This window comes from Phoca vitulina, unplaced genomic scaffold (assembly GCF_004348235.1).
Source record: "Phoca vitulina isolate PV1807 unplaced genomic scaffold, GSC_HSeal_1.0 scaffold10, whole genome shotgun sequence".
Lineage (NCBI taxonomy): Eukaryota > Metazoa > Chordata > Mammalia > Carnivora > Phocidae > Phoca > Phoca vitulina.
In genome coordinates this window covers 20,714,362-20,738,514 of record NW_022589713.1, presented here as the reverse complement: position 1 = coordinate 20,738,514, position 24,153 = coordinate 20,714,362, and the positions used below count along the sequence as shown (strand labels likewise).

Genomic DNA, 24,153 nt, shown 5'->3' with positions numbered 1-24,153 from the left:
TACTTTTAAACTTCAGTAAAAGATTTTTTTCATTTGCCAAAGCACTTCTTGAAATTTACTAGATTTTTTTTTACATAGGCAAAATAACGCTACGAGATCTGAAGAGATGCAGAATGGCACATATCTTTTATGACACTTTCTTTAATCTGGAGAAATACTTAGACCATGAACAGAGAGATCCCTTTGCGGTCCAGAAGGTACTGGTTTTAACTTCTACTTGAGGGCTCAGTATCAGGGGTTGTGTGCTACAGATAAAAATGATCTCTGCCTATAGGAATCTTGGTTTAAAGAGGTAACATTTAAAACATTTCATCACATACTGAAAAGAGAAAAATGGACCTAGAGCACATCTCTCCCCACAACTAATCTTCAAGTTTAGGTAACCTCCATCTGCCTATCATTGAGTGAACTGTATGGCCTGTGTACTTACATATATATTAGAAACTAGTTACAAAAGTTTTAAAAAAAATGTCCTGCCATATTTTAAAACAATATATCAATAGGCATATCTGTATTAGAAAGCATATTGGGGTTAACTATACCATTCATTTCCAGGATGACATGGTAAACAGCTTTCCCCATCATAATGAAAACTAGACATTCTCCATGATAGACAACCCTCAGATAATATACATTTTTTCAAGTGTTGATGATTGTTGTGCATGACTATCACTGTGAAGTCATTCTATACCTGAATAGAGATGAGCACCCTTCCCCATACACAAAAATCTGTGGACCCTCAAAAAACCCTGAACATCATATGGTCTATGTCCAAAAAAGGGGGGGGGGGGCAGAATATCAACACTTCCCTTCTATTCCTTATAATATAAAGTAAAAATTATGTTGATAGAAAAGGACTATTTCCATTGGTCCTACAGGAGTATAACTGCAGGAAACTTGCACAGTCTTTTCTTTTTCTTCCACATGTTGACCTAAATAGTAGTAACAATACAAAGATCACCTTCTAAAAACAAATACTCTGCACCTGATCTTGGGGCATATCACGCACATTATCACTAGCTTAAAGTCAGAATTATGTTTTATTGACTCAAAGGTGCCCATTATTTTATATACTTTTAAACAAGCACACAAAAAAATTGCCATTATAAATCTAAGATGTGTGTCAGTTTCAAAGATGTTATAAGGATGTGGTAGGAGTTCTTAAAATGGATTAAATATCATAACACATTGTATGGTCAATATTTAGGTATTTGCATTCTTCTAGGCATAATTAACCTTACATCTGAAGGCAGTGCTAACTCATTTTAATCATGGAAAAACTATTTTACCTGGAATATATAATCCAAGATCCTGTCCATATTGTAGAAGAAAAAGAAAATGTATAACCTTTTCCCCTTTCATTTCTTCTATTTGTGTTATAAATTTTACTTTATAAGAGGTGACAGTATATCAAGATTTATTCTGATCTGCAAAGAACATTTTTAGTCAGAAAGTGCTCAATAAATTCCAGACACTATGTTGAAGAGACATATGGTCAAATAAAGAAAAAAAGAACAAAAAGTAGCAATCAAGCAATTTGGGGAAGAAGGGCTGTTTCCAGGAAGATAGTACAGATGACATGGTATCTGAGCTGGCTTTTACAGGAGCAATAAAAATGTGCCAGAGGAAGGGTTGGTATATTTCAGGTGCGCATATGCAAAAACCACAAGTCACTCCAGATAGCTGCTACGCAAAGTGCCAGGGAGAAGGGCCTGGGGAAAGTTCTCTGATTATAAGGCAAAAGAATCTAGACCTCAAGAATTAGCTGCCCAGGGGTTCACTATAATTTTGTGATTGGAGGCACAGAAATCACTTTAGGAGTGTTACTTTAGCACCTCTTTTTACATGTGAAGATGAAACATTTTTGGGTAGGTCATCACAAATGTTGTATATAACTAAAGAAAACCTATCTCCAATTCTTTGTCTTTGATTATTTTTGTTTCCTGTCCTCTTTGCAATCAGGATGTTGAGAATGAGGGACCTGAGCCTTCTGACTGGGACAGGTTTGCAGCTGAGGAATATGAGACTCTTGTTGCAGAGGAATCTGCCCAAGCACAGTTCCAGGAAGGGTGAGTGAGTCTCCCTGGGTCTTGTAAAACTTTTTTTAACAGGGGTAACCGTATCAGGAATATTAAAACCACCCTAAAAAATCAAACTAGTAATCCTTATTTTTGAATATCATAAAAATGAGTGATTATAACCAACTTTAGTTGAAAGAATTTTTCCCAGCAGTCTCCTCTTCCCTTCACTAATTTCCTGAAAACTCTTCCATGTCCCATTTCCTTTCATGGAGTTGTACTTTTCAGTGGAGGCTAAGATCATTGTGGAGTCATACTACAAGCCCTGTAAATACAGGATGAGGCTAAAAGAACTGAAGCTTTTTCAAATAATAAAGATGATCATGTTTAAAACAAATCTTTACCATATATGGTTTTGTGCATTCAACCCTGAACAAGAAGTTACTTCTACATGGAATTTATAATAGGGTATAATTCCATAAAGGGACCATGGTAAGAAATTATCTAAGACTTTCACTGCTTAGAACATTTCAGCAACTTTATAATTTGTTGGCTTTTTCCATCATCTTCTCAGGATTCCTTTAGCAGTTCCTCTAAGGCTCTTAATTAATCCTTATTATTAATGTAATACATTTTTTGAGTAGGTAATACATTCGTATGTTTTAATATTCAAAGAAACAAAAGGATAAATAGTAAAGTTTCTTGCTGCCCAGTTTTCCTTCCCAGAAGCAAATCACTGTGGTCATTTTCTTATGTACCCTTCCAAAGTCACTCCTCTCTATCCCACTCTATCTCATATATATGTATATATATACACACACACATATATATGCATACACACACACACACATACATACATACATACATGCAAATACAGAGGCGCCTGGATGGCTCAGTCAGTTAAGCATTCAACTCTTGATCTCAGTTCAGGTGTCAATCTCAGGGTCATGAGTTTAAGCCCCGCATTGGGCTCCATGCTGGGCATGGAGCCTACGTTAAAAAAAAAAAAAAAAATACACATATACATTCTTATATTTCTTTTTTCCCTTACACATACGTAACATATTACATTCATTGTTTAGTACCTAGCTTTTTCCACACTTGTATAAAGTTTCTGTTACACAAGATGAATAAGTTCTAGCAATCTGCTGTACAACATTGTACCTATAGTTAAAAATGTGGTATTATGCATTTTAAAATGTTAAGAGGATAAAGCTCATGTTAAGTCTTCCTACAAAATACACACACACAAGAATACAAGGGAAATTTTTGGAGGTGATGGGTATGTTTAGTACCTTGGTTGTGGTATCAAAGATGTATGCATATGTCCAAACTGATCAAGATGTATTCATTAAATGCATACAATTTTTTGTGTAACAATTAAACCTAAATAAAAACAATAACAAAGATTGGGAAAACAGTATCATAAACCAAAAACACTTGTATTTTATGATTACTAAGGTATAAATGAGGCTTCACAAGTATTTTGGGGCCTTGAGTGCATGAAGAAAAGTTTAAAAACCAGTAAACTGGAGATTATTCCATACATGTATCTAATGAATGTTCTGCACAATATTCTACTGTAAATAGTAACACCATTATTAGAATAGTTATGCCACTATTAGAAATATAACGTTCTAGTGAATAATCTTATATACATGTCATTTTATACATATATAGGACAAATTTCCAGAAGTATAGCAAACAGCATACTTGCAAAAACATAGGATTTTAGAGAAACCCACAAGAAATAATGCAGACACCCAGAACTAGAAACAGTTGGGAGCCATTTCCACCCCTAGGCCTAAAAGGACAAGGAGATAACCATCATCAGAACCCAAAAAGAGTAAGTACATGGAGAGAGTCAGCTAACAGGACTTGTAACCTTCAGTAATGTAATTTAGTCGAACTATGGCAAATCAGCTAAGAGCTATTAGAATAAATACCCAATTTCACTTTCCTCATATCCCCTAGTATCTTGCTAGCACTTCCCATTGACTTCCAATAAGAAACCACAAGGTAAGACAACTAATTGATGTGGTCCATTTGGATCAGCCTCCTGGGGCACAGAGCTAGGCAGAGAGTAGATCTAGAAGGATAAACATCAAATAAAATATCCAGCTCAGTACGTAATGTCAAATAGCCCTCTACAGAGATTATACATTTCACACCCATAACATTAAGTCTTCAATATCTTTTTGGAGAGTACTGAAGAAGCCATCGCCAAACCACTTTCTTTAAAGATTTCCTTAATATGCTTAGCCACAAAACTGGGGTCGAATTTTTATGTCATTGATCCTGAAACCCATAAAAATCATTCATCATTCATTGATTATTTTAAGTTTCACTGAATCAGAAGAGAAGACAGGCAAGTGGATTCACAAGCATGATCTAAAATTTTTTTGGCATTGAGCTTCCATAGTAGGACTTAGACTAAATTTACTTACGAAGCAGCATCACTACTGTTAAGAGCATGTGTGGATGTTTAGAATAAATAGATTGCCTCCAATTTTTCACTAATAGGAAGATTAATAAAATTATCCTACATATACATAGTGCAATTCCATGTAAACATTAAAAATCATTTTGTGGATATACTATTTCTTGACTATCATAAAGAAAAAGTGGAGATGTGGAGAAAGGCCTTAAAAGATCAAGAAAGATGGAATAACAAAGAACAAAATAAAGTAATAAGAAAGCAAATTAGGTATATGTAAGGAAAACAACAGGGATCTAACTTATATATATTAGAGGAATGTAGAAAAGAGGAAGAAATATATGTAAAACATCCTAGAAGTAATAACTGAAAATGGGAGGTAAAGAGGAGAAAGAAAATTTGTGTGTAAATTTCACTGGCAAAGCCTCCGTAGATATCCTTTAAAGCTGTAAGTCAAGTTGAGGGTTTAGGAATACTAATTAAAATAAACACTTGAAAAACCAAAGCCAGACTCTAAGTGTTCTAATTCAATCAGAAAACATATACACACAAAAGAAAAACACAGACCACAAAGCATAAAGATGACAGAACTAAAGCAAGTATTTTTAGATCAGTGAATGTAAAAGGAATAAACTCGCTTATTAAAAGAAAAGGATCCCATTTTGGAATGACAACAAAGGTTGAATTAAAAAAGAACGAACACTCAAAAAAAGCTATGCATCTGACAGCAGATTTTTGAAACAAAAATTCCAAAAAGAAAAGAAATTAGAGCCTATTATTTGTAGCCATAGTAAAATATTTCCTGAAAATAGATAAAATACCTTTGTGGGTTTTGTCCATAGACCATGTACAAAATACATATTAGACTATAAACAAAACTACAGTGGACTTCTAAATAGTAACTACAATTCAGACCAGCTTCTCATTTAAGGAGGTAGTCTGAAAGCATACTGTAGTTTCAGTCTCTCACGCCATTTAAAAATAAGAAATACAGAGTACCACTTAGGAAGAGAAATTTTCAGTGGACCGAAAGAAGGAAAACAGATGGGATCAGTTTGAAGAGGGAACCAGAGCTTAGGTTCTATGCAGGAGGATGGAGAAGATAATTGCTACAAATAAAGGAAGCAGCACTGAAGGGGGATCCGTACCTGAGTTTGACTGAAACCAAGAGCAAGAGGGAGACCAGAAGCAGCAGCCAGGTAGGTCAAACCTTTATATATCTCATGCTACCCCTAAAGGAAAGACAAAAAGCAAGAGTGTGGAATCTTGGAGCAGAGAGAAAGAAAGCAAGACCACCGAAATAACCACACCAGCAGCATGGCCCATCCATCTCTTCATTCTCATTGAAAATAGTAGTATCACATTGCCCCCTCCTAAGCAGCCAATGCAAACAGAGGCAGAAGTCTGTTTCCAACTACACAGAAAAGTGGATAAATATCAAGCAGTTGCAAATATCAGTAAAATACTCAACAAATGGAAGAACTTCCAACCCTTGGAAGGAGACTACAGCAATCACAAGACCTCAAGTTGAGTATATTTACCATTTTTAGAGAGGTAAGAGAATATTGCACTCCTGAAACGAGACCGACCAGTTTCTTGGAAATTAAAAGAAAAAATTTTAAATGAAAACACAATCACTGGGCTGAATAATAAAAGGCACAGCTAAAAAGGTTTTGATTTGGGATATTGATTATGATACTGGGGTAAGAAATCCTTGCAGAAACCAGTAGAAATAATAGCCAGATAATTCCCAGAATTCTGTTTAAAAATATAAATATACACAGGAATCAGCAAATTTTTCTGGCCAGGTAGTGAATATTTTAGGTTTTACACTTCTGTCACAACTGTTTAGCTCTGGCATTGTGGTATGACAGTAGCCATAGAGAATATATAAGCAAACGAATGTGGCTGTTTTCCAATAAAATTTTACTAATGCACCCTGATACAAACTTCCTATCATTTGCACATGTCATGAAATATTCTTTTGATTTTTTTTTTCAAATTTAAAAAAGCAAAACCATTCTTAGTTCACTGGGCTGTATCAAAAAAAGGTGGAGAGAGAGATTTGTCCCACAGACTGTAGTTTGCCAATCCTGTACTAGAGTGAAATTTCAGAACATAGAAGATATAAGGAAGAACTGAAAATCTACCAGAGACAAAAAACAGATTATCCACAAAGTGAATGGAAAAAGAAATGGTCCAATATCGTTCAAATACTGCAAAAAAATAACTTTGAATCTAGAATTCTATCCCTATTTATATGTGAGGGCCCAATAAATTCATTTTCAGACATCCAAAGATGCAAAAAGTTTACCATCCACAGACTATCTATCTCTAAAAGAAATATTAAGGGATATTCTTCAGCAAGAAGGTAAATGGATTCTAGAGAAAACAGGGATGCAAGAAGTAATCATGAGCAACAATAGTAAAATTTATTCTTAGAAATAAATAAATATTGATCACATTTATACTGTTAAGAGTAAAAGGAGGTGAGGGTAATAAAGTATGAATCTTTATTAGAGTGGAGAATATTGATACTGATAAATTTATATTTCTCTAACAATGACTAGAGTTAAAGTATGTGTGTGAAAAATATAAGGTCAATCACTAAGAGAATAAAAGTGAAATGGAAAATTTTCTAATCAATTTTTAGAAAAAGACAAGTGGGAAAAAAATTACTAAAGAAAACTCAATCTACTAAAAGACATATGTGTTAATCAGCATTCTTTTGGTGGCAAGTGACCTAACCTCGACTCAAATTGCCATAAACAAACAAACAAAAAAAGGAAATATTGGCTTACAGAACTGTAAAGTCCAGGGGTAGTACTGACTTTAGAGACTCAGGCTTTATCTCTTTCATCTCTTTCATAATGCTTTCCTTTCATCTTTTCACTCTTAGCAAGTTTTTCATATGTGGCAGCAAGATGATCACCTGATAGCTTCAAGTTCAAATAAAAGAGAAAATCCCTTTCCCTTATATCCCAACGAAAGCCTAGGATTTGTGTCTCTTTGACTCTAATTGGCTTAGTTTGGGTCCAATCCCTGAACCAATTCCTGAAGGAGTGAGGCCTAGAACTAGGCTTGTACATGATTCAGGTCCATCCAAACCATATGTTTTCCCAAGGGAAATTAGAGAATATGGCCTTAAAAAAGGGGAATGCTGTGCCAATAAAGGAACAGATGTCCCCTACAGTAAGAAAGAAGAGACACAAAGACAGTACAAAATAAATGGCCAGAATAAGTCCAAATATAGTATCAATCACAAAATTCACATTGGATTAAAAATTGAACTGTATACTATTAATTATTTCGATTCATCCCTAACACAGAGGTAAGAGTCAAATGAATAGTAACAGGGGTAAATCAGATATGGTAACATTAATGAGACAAGTAGAATTCAAAGCTTTAAAAGAGACTTTTCAGTAATTCAACAGTTGGCCATGAAAATAAGTTATGAACTTTATGCAGTATATAAATCTGATAGAAATACAAGGAAAAATTGGCATCCGCAGCCATGTAAAAACCAACAAATCAAATAGGCCAAAAAAAAATATAGAATTAGTAGGCTTTCATAGAGGTACTCAAAAGTATACCTGGTACCCAACAAATACACATGGAATCATCACAGAAGTGCCTATTAATTAAGGCATGAAGGAAATTGCAACAACTTAAAAATGTAAACTGAAATTAACAACTAAAAACTAAAATGCACATACCTAGAAAGTTAAAAATAAAGCTAAAAAAAATTCTTAATATATTTCAAAATAAGTGTTAAAGCAGAAGTCAAAATACAAAATACAAATTATAATCTTTCTAGAACTATGCATTATATTTATTAAAACCTATGGGATCTGGAGAAGGGGAAATTCTAAAGACTAAAATTCTTAAGACTAAAATAAATTGATGAGGCTATCCTCTCAAAATGCATGAAAAAGGATGACAAAATAGACCCAAGTACATAGAAAGAATTAAACCATTTTATTTAAACAAAAATAAATCTATTAATTTATAAACACACATACACACACACACAAAAACCATTCTATGTGCCAAGCACTGTTCTAAATATTTTAATTCACTGGGTGCTCACAAAAACCCTTTTTCATAGACGCTGTTATCCCCATTTTACAGATAGGAAAACTGAACCACAGAAGGTTAACTTGTCAAAACTACCAATATATTAAAGAATACATCATAAGTAAGTGGGTTTTATCCCAAGATTGCTTCAGTGGTTTAACTTTGTAAAATCTGTCATTAACAGACTGAAGATGAAAAAAAAACAACAACAAAATATAAACTGATTCTTTGAAGGCATATGATAAAATTTAGTACATTTTTTGGTATGGAAAAAAGTCTTAAAACTAAGCAAACTTAAGAGTAACTTGTTAATGATAAAGGTTATTAATCCCACACCCCAGAAATAACCAGCTAAAAATACAATAGGGAAAAATCCCATTCATTAATATCAAGAAAAAAGGTGACTTGGAAAATATATATGAAGAAAATACCAAATTTAACCAAAAGATACAATGACCATTTGCCATGTTAAGATTAATGTATTAAATTGATATAATCCCCCAGAATATATCATTGAACTTGATAAGCTAATTCTAAAATTCACATATATACAAGAATAGCAGTGAGTTTGGGAAAGAAAGGTATGGTGAGATACAGGATATGTATATGATAAAGATAGTATCTTAAATGTGTCAAGAAAAGACCAGTCAGTAAAATGTGTCTCTGTGGTGAGTGAAAAAAGTACATATTAAACTAATATCTGCATGTAAATAAATAGACTTTAAAAGCTTAAAGGAAATGGGAGAAATTTATGAGGAAATCACTTACAGATTTGAGTACATTTAAAAAGTGACAAATTATGTATCACAACCAAAAGGCAAACAAATTGGATTGCATCATATGACCAGTAGTGTTCTTTTATAAATCAGATTCTTTAAAATCAATTATAAGAACATAAATAATGACCACTTCTAAAACAGTCAAAAGACAGAAATTTCACCCAGGAAATAAACATGAAAATTCCCACTTCACCAATAGTGAAAATGCAAATAGTTATAGTTTGCATATATATTTGCAAATAGTTAATAGCCAATTTTAACAATTTTAAATGTATTTAAACATTTAACAGAGCCCCCAAAATATATGAAACAAAAATTGCCAGACAGTTCAACAATGACAGTTGGAGATTTCAACACTCCTCTTTCAGTAACTGATAGAACTAGAGACAATAAGGATACAGAAGACTTGAACAACACAATGTATTTTATCTAATCAATAGAGAACCCTCCACAAAACAACAGTAAAATATGCATTTTTTTCAAGTACACATGACCATATGATAAATGAATAAGATCCCATAAATTCAAATGGATTACAGTAAATAAAGTGTTTGACCATAATAGAATTAAAGTAGGAATCAGTAACAGGAATCTGGGAATCCCACAATATTTGGAAATTAAATAATACTTCTAAAGACACATGGGTCAAAAAGAAACCACAGGGAACTTAATAATTATCTTGAAATAAATGAAAATAAAAGAATATATGAAAATGTATGAGGTGCAGTTAAAGCAGTGTTTAGAGGAAGCCTCAGAAAGGTCTAACATCATAATATAAGCTTCTACTTTAAGAAGCTAGAAAAAGAGCAAACCAGACCCAAAATAAGTAGAAATAAGGAAATGATAAAGATCAGAGTAGAAATCCATGAAATAGAAAATAGGAAAACAATATGAAAGAATTCATGAAACCTAAAGTTGGCTCTTTGTAAAGATTTTTTTAAAGATAAATCTTTATCTGGATCAAGAAAAAAAGGCATATATTAACAAAATCAGGAATGGAAGAGGCAACACTATAGACACTACAGAACTTAAAATAATTATAAAGAAATATTATGAACAACTTTATCCCAATAAATTTCACACCTTAGATGAAATGGGACAAAATCCTAGAAAGACTCAAAGTACCAAAACTGATTCAAGAAGAAACGGACAATCAGAATAGACTATATCAAGTAAGGATAATGCATTGGTTATTAAAGGTCTCCACCAAAAGAAAAGTCTAGGTCCAGATGGTTTCACTGATAAATTCTGTCAAATAGTTGTTAAGGGGGAAAAAATAATACCAATCTTTCACAAATACTTTCAGACAATAACAGGAGGGAGTACTTCCAAACTTGTTTTATAAAGCCAATACTACCCTGATACCAAAGCCAGACAAAGATACACAAGAAATGAAAACTACAAACCAATATCCCTCAAGAGCATCAATATAAAAATTATTACAAAATATTAGCACATCAAATCCAGCAACATATAAAAAAGATTATATACTGTAAATGGGGCTTATCCTAGGAACAGAATGCTGGCTGGCTGATATCCAAAAATCTATTAATACACCATATTAATAAATGACAAAAAACAGTCATCTCCATGGACACACAAAAAAGCATTTGACAAATTCCAACATCCATTCACAATAACTTTTACCCATGTCAGGATAGAAGGGAACTTCCTTAACCAGATAAAAGGCATCTAGAGTTAACATCATACTTACAGTGGAAAATTGAATGCCTTCCCCCTGAGATCAAGAACAAAGTAGGGATGTTTCTACTCAACATTGCAACTGAGGGTCCTATGTTTTGCAGTAAGACAAGAAAAAGACTTTGAAAGTATTCAGATTGTAAAGGAAGCAGTGAAACTATCTATTCATAAATTACATAACTTTGAAGCAGAAAATACTTCAGATAAAAGACCTGAAGCAGAATCTACCTGAAAGCTACCAGAACTAATGAGTTAGTAGTTAGCAAGATCTCAGAATACAAGTTCAATATACAAAAATTAGTTGTATTTCCATGTACTAGCAGTGAACACCAGTAGGGAAATTCAAATAAAAAGAATAATTCTGTTCACATTAGCATCAAAAGGAACAAAATATTTAAGAATAAATATAACCAAAGAACTATAATACTTGCACACTGAAAACTGCAAAAATAATGCTGACCTAAATTGGATTAGAAAGTTAAGAACTGTTGAAATGTCAGTTCCCACAAATCTACAGATTTAACGAATTCCATATTAAAATCCCTGCAGGCTTTTGTTGTAGTAATTAGCAAACTGATCCTAAAATTTATGTAGAAATGCAAAATACCTAGAATAGCCACACTTTTTTTTAAAGGAACAAAATTGAAGGACTTAGGCTGCCTGATTTCAAAATTTACTATAAAGCAAACAATTGAGACATTGTAGCATTGGCATGTATAAAAATAGATTAAACACTCTAGAAATAGACCCTAATATGGATGGCCAATTAATTTTCAACCAGTGGAGAAGTCTTCAAAAATGACGTTGAAATCATTGGATATCCACATGCCAAAAAAAAGACCCCCAATCCATACCTCATACCATATACAAAAATAACTCAAAATGGATAAAAGACCTAAATGTGAGAGCAGAAACTCTAAAACTTCTAGAATAAAACAGGAGAAAATCATTGTGACCTTGAGTTAAGCAAGAGGAATAAAAATAAATTGGGCTTCCTTCAGAATTAAAAACTATTGTTCCTCAAAAGGCACCATTAAGAAAATGAAAAGACTGAGAGAAGATATTCCCTAAACATCCTGATAAAGGACTTATGTCCAAAATATGTAAAGAATCCTTACAGCTCAATAATAAAAAGACTAATAACCTAACTTTTACAGAGACAAAAGATCTAAATAAACACAACTAAATTAGAGATTCGAACAGCAAATAGTTCTATGAAAAGATGTTCTATATTGTTAGACATTAGGAAAATGCAAATTAAAACCACAATGAGATATACCACACAGCCACTAGACCAACTAAAATCACTAGTTGACCATGATGTGGAGAAGCTGGAACCTCATACATTGGACTGATGGGGATGTAAAATTATATAGCCTCTTTAGAAGAGTTTGGCAATTTGTTAACAAGTAAACATGCACTCATCATGTGAATCAGCAGTTCCACTCCTAGGAATCTGCCTAAGAAAAATGTTCACCCAAAGACTTGTACATGAATGTTTACAGCAGCATTATTCATAGTTGCCCAAAACTGAAAATAATCCAAATATCCATCAAACTGGTGAATTGATAAAATATAGTATATCCATAAGATGGAATGATACTCAGCAATAAAAGGAATGAACTATTGATAAACACAGTAGGGATGGATCTTAAAATAAACTAAGTGAAAGAAGCTAGACAAAAAAGTATAACCCATTTTGATTCCATTTATTTAAAATTCTAGAAAATGCAAATTAATCTATCATGACAGCAAATAGTGGTTACCTGGGGAGGGGAGCAGTGATTATATAAGGGGCATGAGTAGACTTTGGTTGGGAGGCGGGGGAATGGATATTTTCATGATCTTGAATGTTGTAATGCTCTTACAGGTACATACAAAAAGTCAAATTTTACAAGTATGAGCAATTCATTGTATGTCAGTTATACCTCAGTAAATAAAAAAACTAATAATACATGCAACAACATGGATGAGTCTCTCAAAAATATCACTCTATGTGAAAGAAGCCAAACACTAAAGACTAACATATTATATGATTCCATTTGTAAGAAATTTCTAGAAAAGGCAAAACTGTAGAGCCTTAAAGCAGATCAGTGGTTGCCTAGTTCCAGGAATGAGAGTGAATACAAACAGGCACAAAGGAGAGGAGGGGCAGATGGAGGGATGAAAATGTTATAAAATTAGATTGTGGTGTTGGTTGCACAATTGTAAAAATTTACTAAAACACATTGAACGCTTAAGATCAGTGAATTACATGTAAATTATATTTCAGTAAAACTTGTAAAAAAAAAAGTAAGAGTCAAAAAGTTTTTAGCTTATGAAATTGGCAACAATTTTTTAAAAGATAATTTGTTAAAAGATAGTATTAATTCAGTAAATGTTTGTATTACTACTATATACTAAGCATTATTGGATATTCGTGAACACAGACAGGATCCCTGACTAAGCGGGGAAAACAGATAGATGCAATTAAAGTATCTTACCTTTTTTTTTTTTTTCAGAGTTCAAAGGGTTATTGATAAAATCAATGTTTAAATTTAAGGACATGAATTATCACTGCCCTATGACACTGATATGGCAAATTCGAACCATTCATGCGGCCTCTTTAATAGGTATGCAGATCTGGCCTCCTGGAATCCACTAGAAAAATCCTTGGAAATACTTGATTTGCTTCTTTCTAAGAGAAACAAGCCCCCCCACACACACACACAAATATTTTTTTGGCTTTATTTTTTAAATTTATTTATTTTTATTTAAATTCAATTAACATATAAAGTATTATTGGTTTCAGAGGTAGAGGTCAGTAATTCATCAGTCTTATATAATACCCAGTGCTCATTACATCGCATGCCCTCCTTAATGTCCATCCCCCAGTTACCCCATCCCTCACCCCTCTCCCCTCCAGCAACCCTGTTTGTTCCCTATGCTTAAGAGTCTCTTATGGTTTGTCTCCCTCTCTGATTTCATCTTGTTTTATTTTTCCCTCTCTTCCTCTATGATCCTGTTTTGGTTCTTAAATTCCACATATCAGCGAGATCATATGATATTGTCTTTCTCTGATTATTTCACTTAGCGTAACACCCTCTAGTTACATCCACGTCATTGCAAATGGCAAAAATATTTCATTTTTTTGATGGCTGAGTAGTATTCCATCTTAACTGCTCTCATAGAGGAAGCACACTGCAGTAACAACTCACTCTAGGCTCACTACGCAGTAAGACAAACACTTTCAGATACTGATGGTAGAAACAAATTGGCCCAGCCTCCCTGGAACGTAACTTGACAGTATGTAGCAACAGCCTGAATTAATACCCTTTGACTCACAATTCCAGTTTGTAAATAATCATCAGAAATTTGGATAGAATTGTTCTATCCAAACAATTGGCATTGGTCACTGGTCATTCTAAAATTAAAAAATTCAAAGTAACAAAAATGTACAGTAATAGAATGGTTCAGTAAGTCATGGTATCTATGTGTCATATTTTGCAAACATTTAAATTTTGTGTTTACACAAAAACATGACAGGGTTAGAAAATTGTAATATTTCATTATGACATATGTGTACATCTATGATATACAAGCTAAAAGCTAAGGCTACAGACCATTAACTCTGGGCTGTGGGATTGCAAGTAATTTGCTTTTTTATACTGGTCTATAATTTATAAGGTTCATAAAACAAGCATGTATTACTTTGATAAATAGGAAAAAGGTTTTCTCCCTTATCTGTTTACATAGGTAATATGTTTAAATAGGTAATACATGGGTGGTATGTATTCACAGCAGAAGAGGTAGAAAACACAGATAAACAAAAAACTTCATCTAAAATCCACCATCCAGAGACAGCCTGTCTTCCCTTCTAGACATTTCATGTTTTACAAAAATGGAATTTATACTACATATTGTTTTGTAACCTGCTATAAAAGGAAGGAGAAAATAGAGATAGCAGGTGTAAACACTTAGAAGTTAGTCTAAAAAGAAGAAAAAGTGATGGCAGATAAAGAGAATAAATAACTGGCTCAAGCAGAAGTTCCTTCCCGTTGTGGCCCGCGGAGAAGGCAGTGGTGTGCCCGGAGGGAGAGAGGAGAGGCAAAGGGGTGCAGACAGCAGAAAAGGGGAGGGGTCATGAGAGGAAACACAGAGACCAGCTGTAATGAAATTCGACCAGTGTATATGAGAAGCTTCTGCTGGACACTCCTCTGCTCATGTTGTAGGAGATAAGATAAGGCCTCCATAACGCACGTGTGAGTGATGAGGTCCTGAGGGGAGAGGAGGCTTACAACAGCCAGAGCCTATAGAGTACTAGAATGTCAAAGGAAAAGGAAGACCTGTTTACAGTTGTTAATAGCTGACTGATACATTCAAAAGCAAGGCCAGACCCAGAATCCCAAGGTTATACCACCTAGGGCTTCATCTCAAGAGTAATTACAGATACATCAGGGTGAGTCTGTCAAACAAAAATTACAAGACTCAAATATTAGAAATGGAGGAAGAACGGTGGTACAATGGAAAGAGCAGAGGCTTAAGAAGGAGCCAGACAGATCCGGTTCTACCTCCTACTCACCAGCTGGGCAAGTTATCTGACTCCTGAGGCTCAGTTTCAGAAGACTCCAGCAACTACATTCCAAGGTGGTTGTGACAATCTAAGATAATATATCTAAACACCTGGCACATAGTGGATACCTGATAAACAGTAGCTATTACTATTATTACTACTCCCTATATGGGAAGAGATACAACATAACATCATGGTTAAGAGCATGGAATTTGGAGTTAGACAAACCTAATAATTTCAGACCCTTGCTCTATCACATAACTAGCTGTGTAGTCCCAGGCATCCAAGCCTCAGCATTACCTATACAGTGAGGGTACCACCTGCCACACTGAGCTGTTTAAAGAATTAAGACGATGTGTATAGTATCTTTATCCTTTGCCCTTAGGGATAGTACCTATGTCATCAATAAACACTGGCTATTGTTACTACCACTTCTGTGATCTTGGCCACATTAGATAACCTCTCTGAGCTGGAATTTAATCGGCTGCAACATTACCATCCCACTGCCTACCTTGTTCCCTTCATTCCCAGGGCACAGTACATGGCATGCATCTGGCACACAGTGAATATGATGCACAAACAACAGAACTATACCGAGAATTACATATAATGTATCCAATGGTGTCTGGCATATAAATGCTGGGAAAAATGGAGCTGTTTGTGTTTCCACGAGAACCTGGGCTTCTCCAGGGCAAAAACACTGGCTTTTTGTTTGGTTGGTTTTTTGGTTTGTTTTTGTTTTTGTTTTTTGTTTTTTTGTTTTAAGTAGGCTCCAGTACCCAGCATGGAGCCCAACATGGGGCTTGAACTCATGACCCTGGATCAAGACCTGAACTGAGATCAAGAGTCGCACGCTTAACCGACTGAGCCACCCAGGCGCCCCCAAAGAACGCTGTTTTATTCATCTTTTAATCCTAGCACCTGGCAAAATGTTAGGAGATGTAGGAGATCCTTAGGAAATGTTTACTGAGTGGCACAGAAGGCAACAGTCCCAGCAGCCACCCTCACTACAAAGATAACTGCAGGAATCCAAACAACTTAACCCTCCAAAAACAACTTGAAATTCTCTATCTACTTTGCCATCTAACAAACATCATAGGTAGCCTTTGTGTCAGGTACCTGTACCACCTAATTCAAGGCTGGTACTTAAGTAAAGCCTTCAGTAGTAACCTAGCAATGACTCCAGATAGAAAGACTGCGAACATTGAGGCTGCAAACACTGTGAATTATCACATCTAGCATACAACATGATCACAGCATACAACAGCATTTGTATAAATTCAAGGTAATGAATGGTCTTGGGGGAAACAGACAGGGTGCCAGTTACGTAAATCAATTCAGCTGCCACCTATATGAAGATAACAGGTTAGGACGCTAAATTTATTTATAATTAACATTCTTACAATTTCTGCAATAAGAAAATTATGTAAAGCAGGCTAAAGAGTCCTCCATGTTGCTATCTTAGGAAACTGAGACCTACAATAAGCAAAAACAAACCTTTCTGCCAATTTGACAAATATCTGTTTACTTCACATTTTTAGTCAAGAACATTTTACATTATCGGGGTGCCTGGGTGGCTCAGTTGGTTAAGCAGCTGCCTTTGGCTCAGGTCATGATCCCGGAGTCCCAGGACTGAGCCCCAGATGGGGCTCCCTGCTCAGTGGGAGTCTGCTTTGCCCTCTGACCCTACCTCCTCTCGTGCTCTTTCTCTCAAATAAATGAATAAAATCTTTTTTAAAAAAAAGAATACATTATCTTAAAAATATTTCTCACAGGATTTTCTGGTATTTTACCAACAGCTTTACATTTGTTAATCTATTTTTTTTTTTAATAGGATGAATGGATACCTCTTTTTTTTTTTTTTAAGATTTTATTTATTTATTTGACAGAGAGAGACACAGCGAGAGAGGGAAACACAAGCAGGGGGAGTGGGAGAGGGAGAAGCAGGCCTCCCGCCAAGCAGGGAGCCCAATGCGGGGCTCGATCCCAGGACCCTGGGATCATGACCTGAGCCGAAGGCAGACGCTTAACCGACTGAGCCACCCAGGCACCCCTACATTTGTTAATCTAGATTAAAAACAATTTTTTTTATTCTGAGAGTCTTTATCTGATTAGTAGAGAAATAGAGGCTTGCTGCAGAAAAATTGGGAAATTTATTATAAAGAGACTAAAATCACCCTTGGTTCAGTCATCCAGAAATAACCATTATTTACACTTTAATATATTTCTTTTTGATGCTTGTTACTAGCATGTTCAAAAACATGACTTTTAATGCTTCAGAAGTGTTCTCTCAAGCAATAACTCACATCCATTTCTCTATTATTGGACATTTAGAAAATCTAAAACTGTTTACTCCTGAATGCTTTTAAAAGTAGTTTTTTCCTTTATATTAAATATAAACTTATATGAATTACTCTTATTTGTAAGAGTTGTACACTTCCATCAGCACTGGAAAATAAGGTGCTGCAGGCAAAGAAGGCCAGCCCAAAACCCACCAGATCATCTTCCAGGAATGCAGCTAGTAAGAGTCAAGTGTGGAGTAAGGGGTTGTGTGGAGTCTGACTATTCTCAACAAGGTGGGAGAATTTAACAGAGGAGCAGGGATAATGGGGAAAAGGAGGTAATGTGTATGTATATTGGGGCATGAGAAGAGAAAAAGAAGGAATGACAGGAATTAATATTCCAAAGCGTGTTATAATCTTACAAGTAAAATAGTTCTGAATCCATGTTTTATAGTGCTCAGTAAACAGCACCTTTCTGTGGACCTGAATTTAATATATGTTTTTAATTTTTCCTGCATTCAACGTAACAAGTCAAAGCCCAATTTTAATTTATTTCAGTAGAGATTCACTGGTACTTACTCAGTGCCAGGCACTGTGGTTAGTAATAAAAATGAATGAAACCCTATCCCTCTCTTCAAGTTCATAATTAGAATATATTTAACCCACATTTTTATACTATCTACATTCAAACTAAGTAAGAATAAACAACTGATGGCTCATGACCCTAGGGAACTGCAAGAGATCAAAAATGAAGTGAGATAAACTTTCTGAGGCAAGAAAGTGGATGGTACATATTAAGAAACTTTAACAAGAGTTGAAACAAAAGATTTTCTAGTTACTGAATGGGGTCAACAAGGAAATGCACTGAACCAAATATCCAACTTCTAAAGTATTTCAGTTAATCCATTTTATATAAGCGAGTTAGGATTTAAAAGTATAAAGGTAAGACTCATCCTCTCCTATTTCTAAAGCATTATAGACTCCAAATTAAAGAACTATTTAACATTTTATTCTATGCTTATGGCCACCAGATGTCATAGATTTCCTCAGACACAAACCCCGAATCAAATACTGTATCCCTTTACCCCTGCAAATAGAATCCCAAAAATGGAATCAAACCACAATTCCCAGAAACACCCTGAAACCACACAATTCCTTTTTTAGACCATATATGTGCCAGTCATTATTTCTGTTCATTCAAGGAATCTGCAGAACCAGCCTTAATACTTTTGCCCAGAAATTGCTCATCTGAGAAGGAAAAACTGCTTAGAGAAACAGGTTTCTAAAGGCAACATATTGCTAGCAAAAATACCCCTTATTTTCCCTTACGCTAACAACACTATGTTAATACTAGGTTAAATAATTTGTTCTCAATTTGATACCTAGGCTTTCTAGTGAACTATTTGTGAATCCTAGGAGTTCTGCTTCAATCCTCTGACCCTGCTATTCATTCAAAAATAGCCAGTTTAATTAATAGAATACTTCATAAAATAATCTTCATTTGTGCCCTCAGGAATTCCTAGAGAACAGGATAAAGTTTAGACTCTTACAGTTCTGACTTCAGCGACTTCAAGAGGACTACTGCACCCTCACCATACTCCAGCCTTCCCTGACAGCTAGACACATCACTTCACAAAGAGCATTAGGACATCAGTTTTTATTCATCATTTTGAGCACCTAGTGCCTGGCACTATACTATATACAGCCCAAGGAAATTAGTGAGTTGGAAAATGGACACTTTAGAGTCAAGTGGGGAAGACAGTTATATAATTGTGAAGGAAACAGAGTGAATGAATAATGGAGAGAGGACTTGCAATTTAGGGTGCTGAGGAAATTTCCTGAGGTGTTGAGAACCTAAAGGTTGAGAAGGAAATAGTTATGAAAAAACCAGGGAGCAAAAATGTTCTAGGTAGGGGTGCCTGGGTGGCTCAGTTGGTTAAGCGACTGCCTTCGGCTCAGGTCATGATCCTGGAGTCCCTGGATCGAGTCCCGCATCGGGCTCCCTGCTCGGCAGGGAGTCTGCTTCTCCCTCTGACCCTCCCCCCTCTCATGTGCTCTCTCTCATTCTCTCTCAAATAAATAAATAAAATTTAAAAAAAAAAAAAATGTTCTAGGTAGAGGGAGAAATATATGCAGTGGCTCTGAGGCAGGAAACAATGTGTTGAGGACATTTTAAAAGACTACTATGGCTGGAATATAATGAGAAACAGAGGAAAATGTGGCTGGAAAGATTCATAGGGGCCACATCATGCAGGGCCTCAGGAAGCTATTGAAAAAGAGCTAAACAAGCAGGTAATATAATCCCACTTACATCTTTTGAAGATAGTAATCTTCAGATCAGTAGTGGTACAAGAATAGAAGCAGGGAGACAAAATAAGGAAATCCTTGCAGACATCTAAATAAGAGATGGTGGTGGGGATTAAGGAGTGCATGTGTCGTGATGAGCACCGGGTGTAGTATAAAAGTGATGAATCTCACTATATTATACACCTGAAACTAATATTACATTGTATGTTAACTGGAATTTAAATTTAAAACATTTTTAATGGGGCACCTGGGTGGCTCAATTAAGCGTCTGACTCTTGATCTCAGCTCAGTTCTTGATCTCGGGGTCATGAGTTCAAGCACTGCTTTGGGCTCCGTGCTGGGCATGGAGCCTACTGAAAAATTAGATAGATGACAGATAGATAGATGACAGATAGATAGATGATAGATAGATAGATAGATACATACATACATACATACATACATACATAGACAGACAGATGTGGGACCTGGCTGGCTCAGTCAGAAGAGCATGTGACTCTGGATCTCAGGGTCATGAGTTTTAGCCCCACATCAGATGTAGAGATTACATAAATGAATTAAAAAAAAAAAAAAAATGGTTACTCAGGCACTGGGAATCAGGAACCTTTTAACCAACTGAGCCACCCAGGCGCCCCATTCAGGAACCTTTTAAATGCCATCTCAGGGGGGGCCTGAGTGGCTCAGTCGTTAAGTGTCTTGCCTTCGGCTCAGGTCATGATCCCAGGGTCCCAAGCCCCACATTAGGTACCCTGCTCAGCGGGGAGCCTGCTTCTCCCTCTCCCACTCCCCCTGCTTGTGTTCCGTCTCTCTCTGTCAAATAAATAAAATCTTAAAAAAAATAAAATAAATGCCATCTCAGATTAAAAGATGAACACAAGTTAACCAAAGGGTAAGGGCACTGCAGGCCACGAAGGAACATGTACAGTGGCATTCAGTCCCAAGACCATAATCCATTTTGACAAGATAAATAGCCTGGTATGGCAACAGCAAAGAGTATGTGACAAGAGTGAAGGCAGGAAGACCAGCTGTTAGAAAACTATTGCAATAGGGGCACCTGGGTGGCTCAGTCGTTAAGCGTCTGCCTTCGGCTCAGGTCATGGTCCCAGGGTCCTGGGATCGAGCCCCACATCGGGCTCCCTGCTCCGCGGGAGGCCTGCTTCTCCCTCTCCCACTCCCCCTGCTTGTGTTCCCTCTCTCGCTGTGTCTCTCTCTCTCTGTCAAATAAATAAAATCTTTAAAAAAAAAAAAAAAAGAAAACTATTGCAATAATCCAAGCAATGAAAATATAGTGCCCTGAACTAAATCAGTGGCAATAGGGAGGGAGAGGCAAGATTGTGTCCATGTATTATTGTAAATGGTAGAAGAGACTGGCTAGATTTGAAGAAGGGAGGGCAAAGGAGGAGGGAAGAGAAACTTGGGATCACTGGATTTCTGGCTTTAAGTGGGTAGATTATGGTAGAGCCAGGTGTGTGGGAAGGATGAGTTCAGCTTTGTATATACTGCCATAATGGAAGAGCCATAGAGTAGGCAGTTGGATACATGGCAGTCTCCGGGTTAGAAAAAGGCTGGACATGAACATTTAGAAACCACAGGTAAACAAGTGATGAATAAAGCCTTAAGAAAGACTGACTGTCCAGGAAAGTACAAAACAAGAACACCTTAATCCAGAACGCTGGGATGCACTGACATTGAAGAGACAAGAGTTAGAGCAGGGTTTCTCAACAGCACTGATGCTTTAAGTTAGATAATTCTGTTGTGAGGTATTGTCTAGCACATTGTAGGATGTAGGTAGGATCCCTGAACTCTACCCACTAGATGCCAAGAGGACCTACACAGTTGTGACAATCAAATATGCATCCAGGCATTGCCAAATGGCCCCAGGAGGGAAAAATCACCCCTATTTGAGAAACACTGAGATAGAGTAGAAGTCTCCAGGACACTGATAAAAGGTTCTGAATGAACTCCCTCAATCCAGAAGATTCCTCCAAAGTCTCTGTGCATAGTACTGCTCTTGGTGCCCTTAAAGTATAGAAGATATAACGGTCGCATTCCACTATAACCAACCCACAGGGTGTTGGAGTATCTTTATGTACTAGATTGGATCAAATCCATTACTAGAAACCCCATTTCTGGTATGAGGCTACAGTGGGAAAAAATATTTTGTAAAAATCTTATTCACAAATGACACACAAAGTATGTGAAACTGCCCCCCAATACAGGATTAGATGTCACCATCCTGTTCCAGTAAGCCCCAGCATTTCTCTATCATGAGAATAATACCTAACATTTTCCAAGAGTTTATGATTTAATCTCCACTTGACCCTTATCAGGGGTAGGAACTGCTATTATAACTCATTAGTTGAAGAAACTGATGCAGAGGGGGTTAAGTAACATGCCCAAAATCACATTAAGTGATCAAACTGAGATTGGAACCTGACTTTTCCAAAGCTCATGCTCTAAGGCTAAACACTTTTACCATTATTCCAGATGGCCTCCATTAGGGTACAAGTTCTGTGAGGAAGGGGCTAGTTCTGTCTTTTTCACCATTGTATTCCTAGCATTTGGCTCATGCTTGGAATAGAAGCTCACATATTTATTGAGTGAGTCTCAGTTCAGGCCTAACTTACTCGCAGATCTGTACCGAGAAGATCCTGAGAGCTCAGTTAAGTTTGAGCACCAAGAGGAAGAAAATGTCTTCCACTCTTGACAGGAAATAAGCAGTCACAGTAACTGATACTGCATTGCTAGAACTAACTTTTGAGAATTTTGTTCCAGAAATGGGAGGCTCAACCATCAACCCTGCCTCACTTCCATTAAAGCAGTACCCTCCCTAATGCCTCCTTATGCAGCAGATGCCAGTTACATTGAGGCCTCAAGGAGGTGGGGGAAGAGTGGAAACAGAAATTAAGTATAGAATGGACTATTTCTGCAAAATGAAGTTGTAAATAATTTTTGATAGGATCAAAATTTGGTACTCAAGGATAAGTTTTCCAAACATCAGACAGGCTTTTTTTTTTTTAACATTCTCTACCCTCTATTCAAAAATGTTTTAGAAAGTTGAATAGGTATTACCTCTACTACTGGACATACCTGCCTCAACATATTTTTCCTCATTAGACAGCCTTGGTATCTTTTTGATGAAGGGACTGTATGTCCAGAAATTTCTGCAGATACTGTGCAAAGTCCTCGCAAAGGATGAAAAGATTAAGCTGAGGATACCAAATACTGTAACAGACGTTGGTAATTATCACGTATATTTTTCTGGGCCCAGATGTAGCCTCTGCATTTTTATCAATTTAATATTTCAAGCAGCCATCATTCCCACTAGATAAAATACTTTTTTGTCCCTGCCTAAGGCCACTCTCAGGGATAGCCTAGAAGATAATGGAACTCAGGAGATATCAATAACTTCTAAGGGGAATAAGCAAAGGAAATATGCTGTGAAGTTCTGTAAAGAATGTAAGGAAATCCGTGAATGGGCTTTAATCTGCTCTATGTATATACTTGCACATCTAAATGTACTTCTTGGGGTGCCTGGGTGGTTCAGTCGTTGAGCATCTGCCCTCGGCTCAGGTCATGATCCCAGGGTCCTGGGATCGAGCCCCGCGTCAGGCTCCCGGCTCCGCGGGAAGCCTGCTTCTCCCACTCCCCCTGCTTGTGTTCCCTCTCTCGCTGTGTCTGTCAAATAAAATATTTAAAAAAAAAAAAATGTACGTCTTGGAAACCATGGAAGCTATAAAGCAACTTGTGGGGTGAGAATGTTCCCCACTCTGCATGGAAGCCACTTCAATGAAGGCATTCATATAAAGCTTGTACTTTATGGACCTCACACCCTCCCCAATCTAGCCCCATCCATAGTATGTTCTCATTCCCACCAATGCTCCTAGGGAAAGTTAAATACAGCACATTTTCAACAAATTCTAACATGAACTTGAGCTTTAAGGAACAGGGAGAGTATGTTTTCTGTTCTAGATGGAAGCATTTTCTCCAGTGCGGCTTA

At 36.2% G+C, this 24,153-nt stretch overlaps 1 protein-coding gene across 8 annotated transcripts in view; it reads left to right on the top strand.

Moving 5' to 3' along the window:
* PPP2R3A (protein phosphatase 2 regulatory subunit B''alpha) overlaps positions 1 to 24,153 on the top strand; it is a 215,807-nt gene that overhangs the window by 187,252 nt on the left and 4,402 nt on the right. For all 8 annotated transcript variants that reach the window (XM_032408648.1, XM_032408642.1, XM_032408649.1 and 5 more), the window contains 2 exons: positions 79 to 197; positions 1,963 to 2,069. In XM_032408648.1, the coding sequence (XP_032264539.1) occupies positions 79 to 197; positions 1,963 to 2,069 (226 nt within the window). The remainder of the gene's footprint in view (positions 1 to 78; positions 198 to 1,962; positions 2,070 to 24,153) is intronic.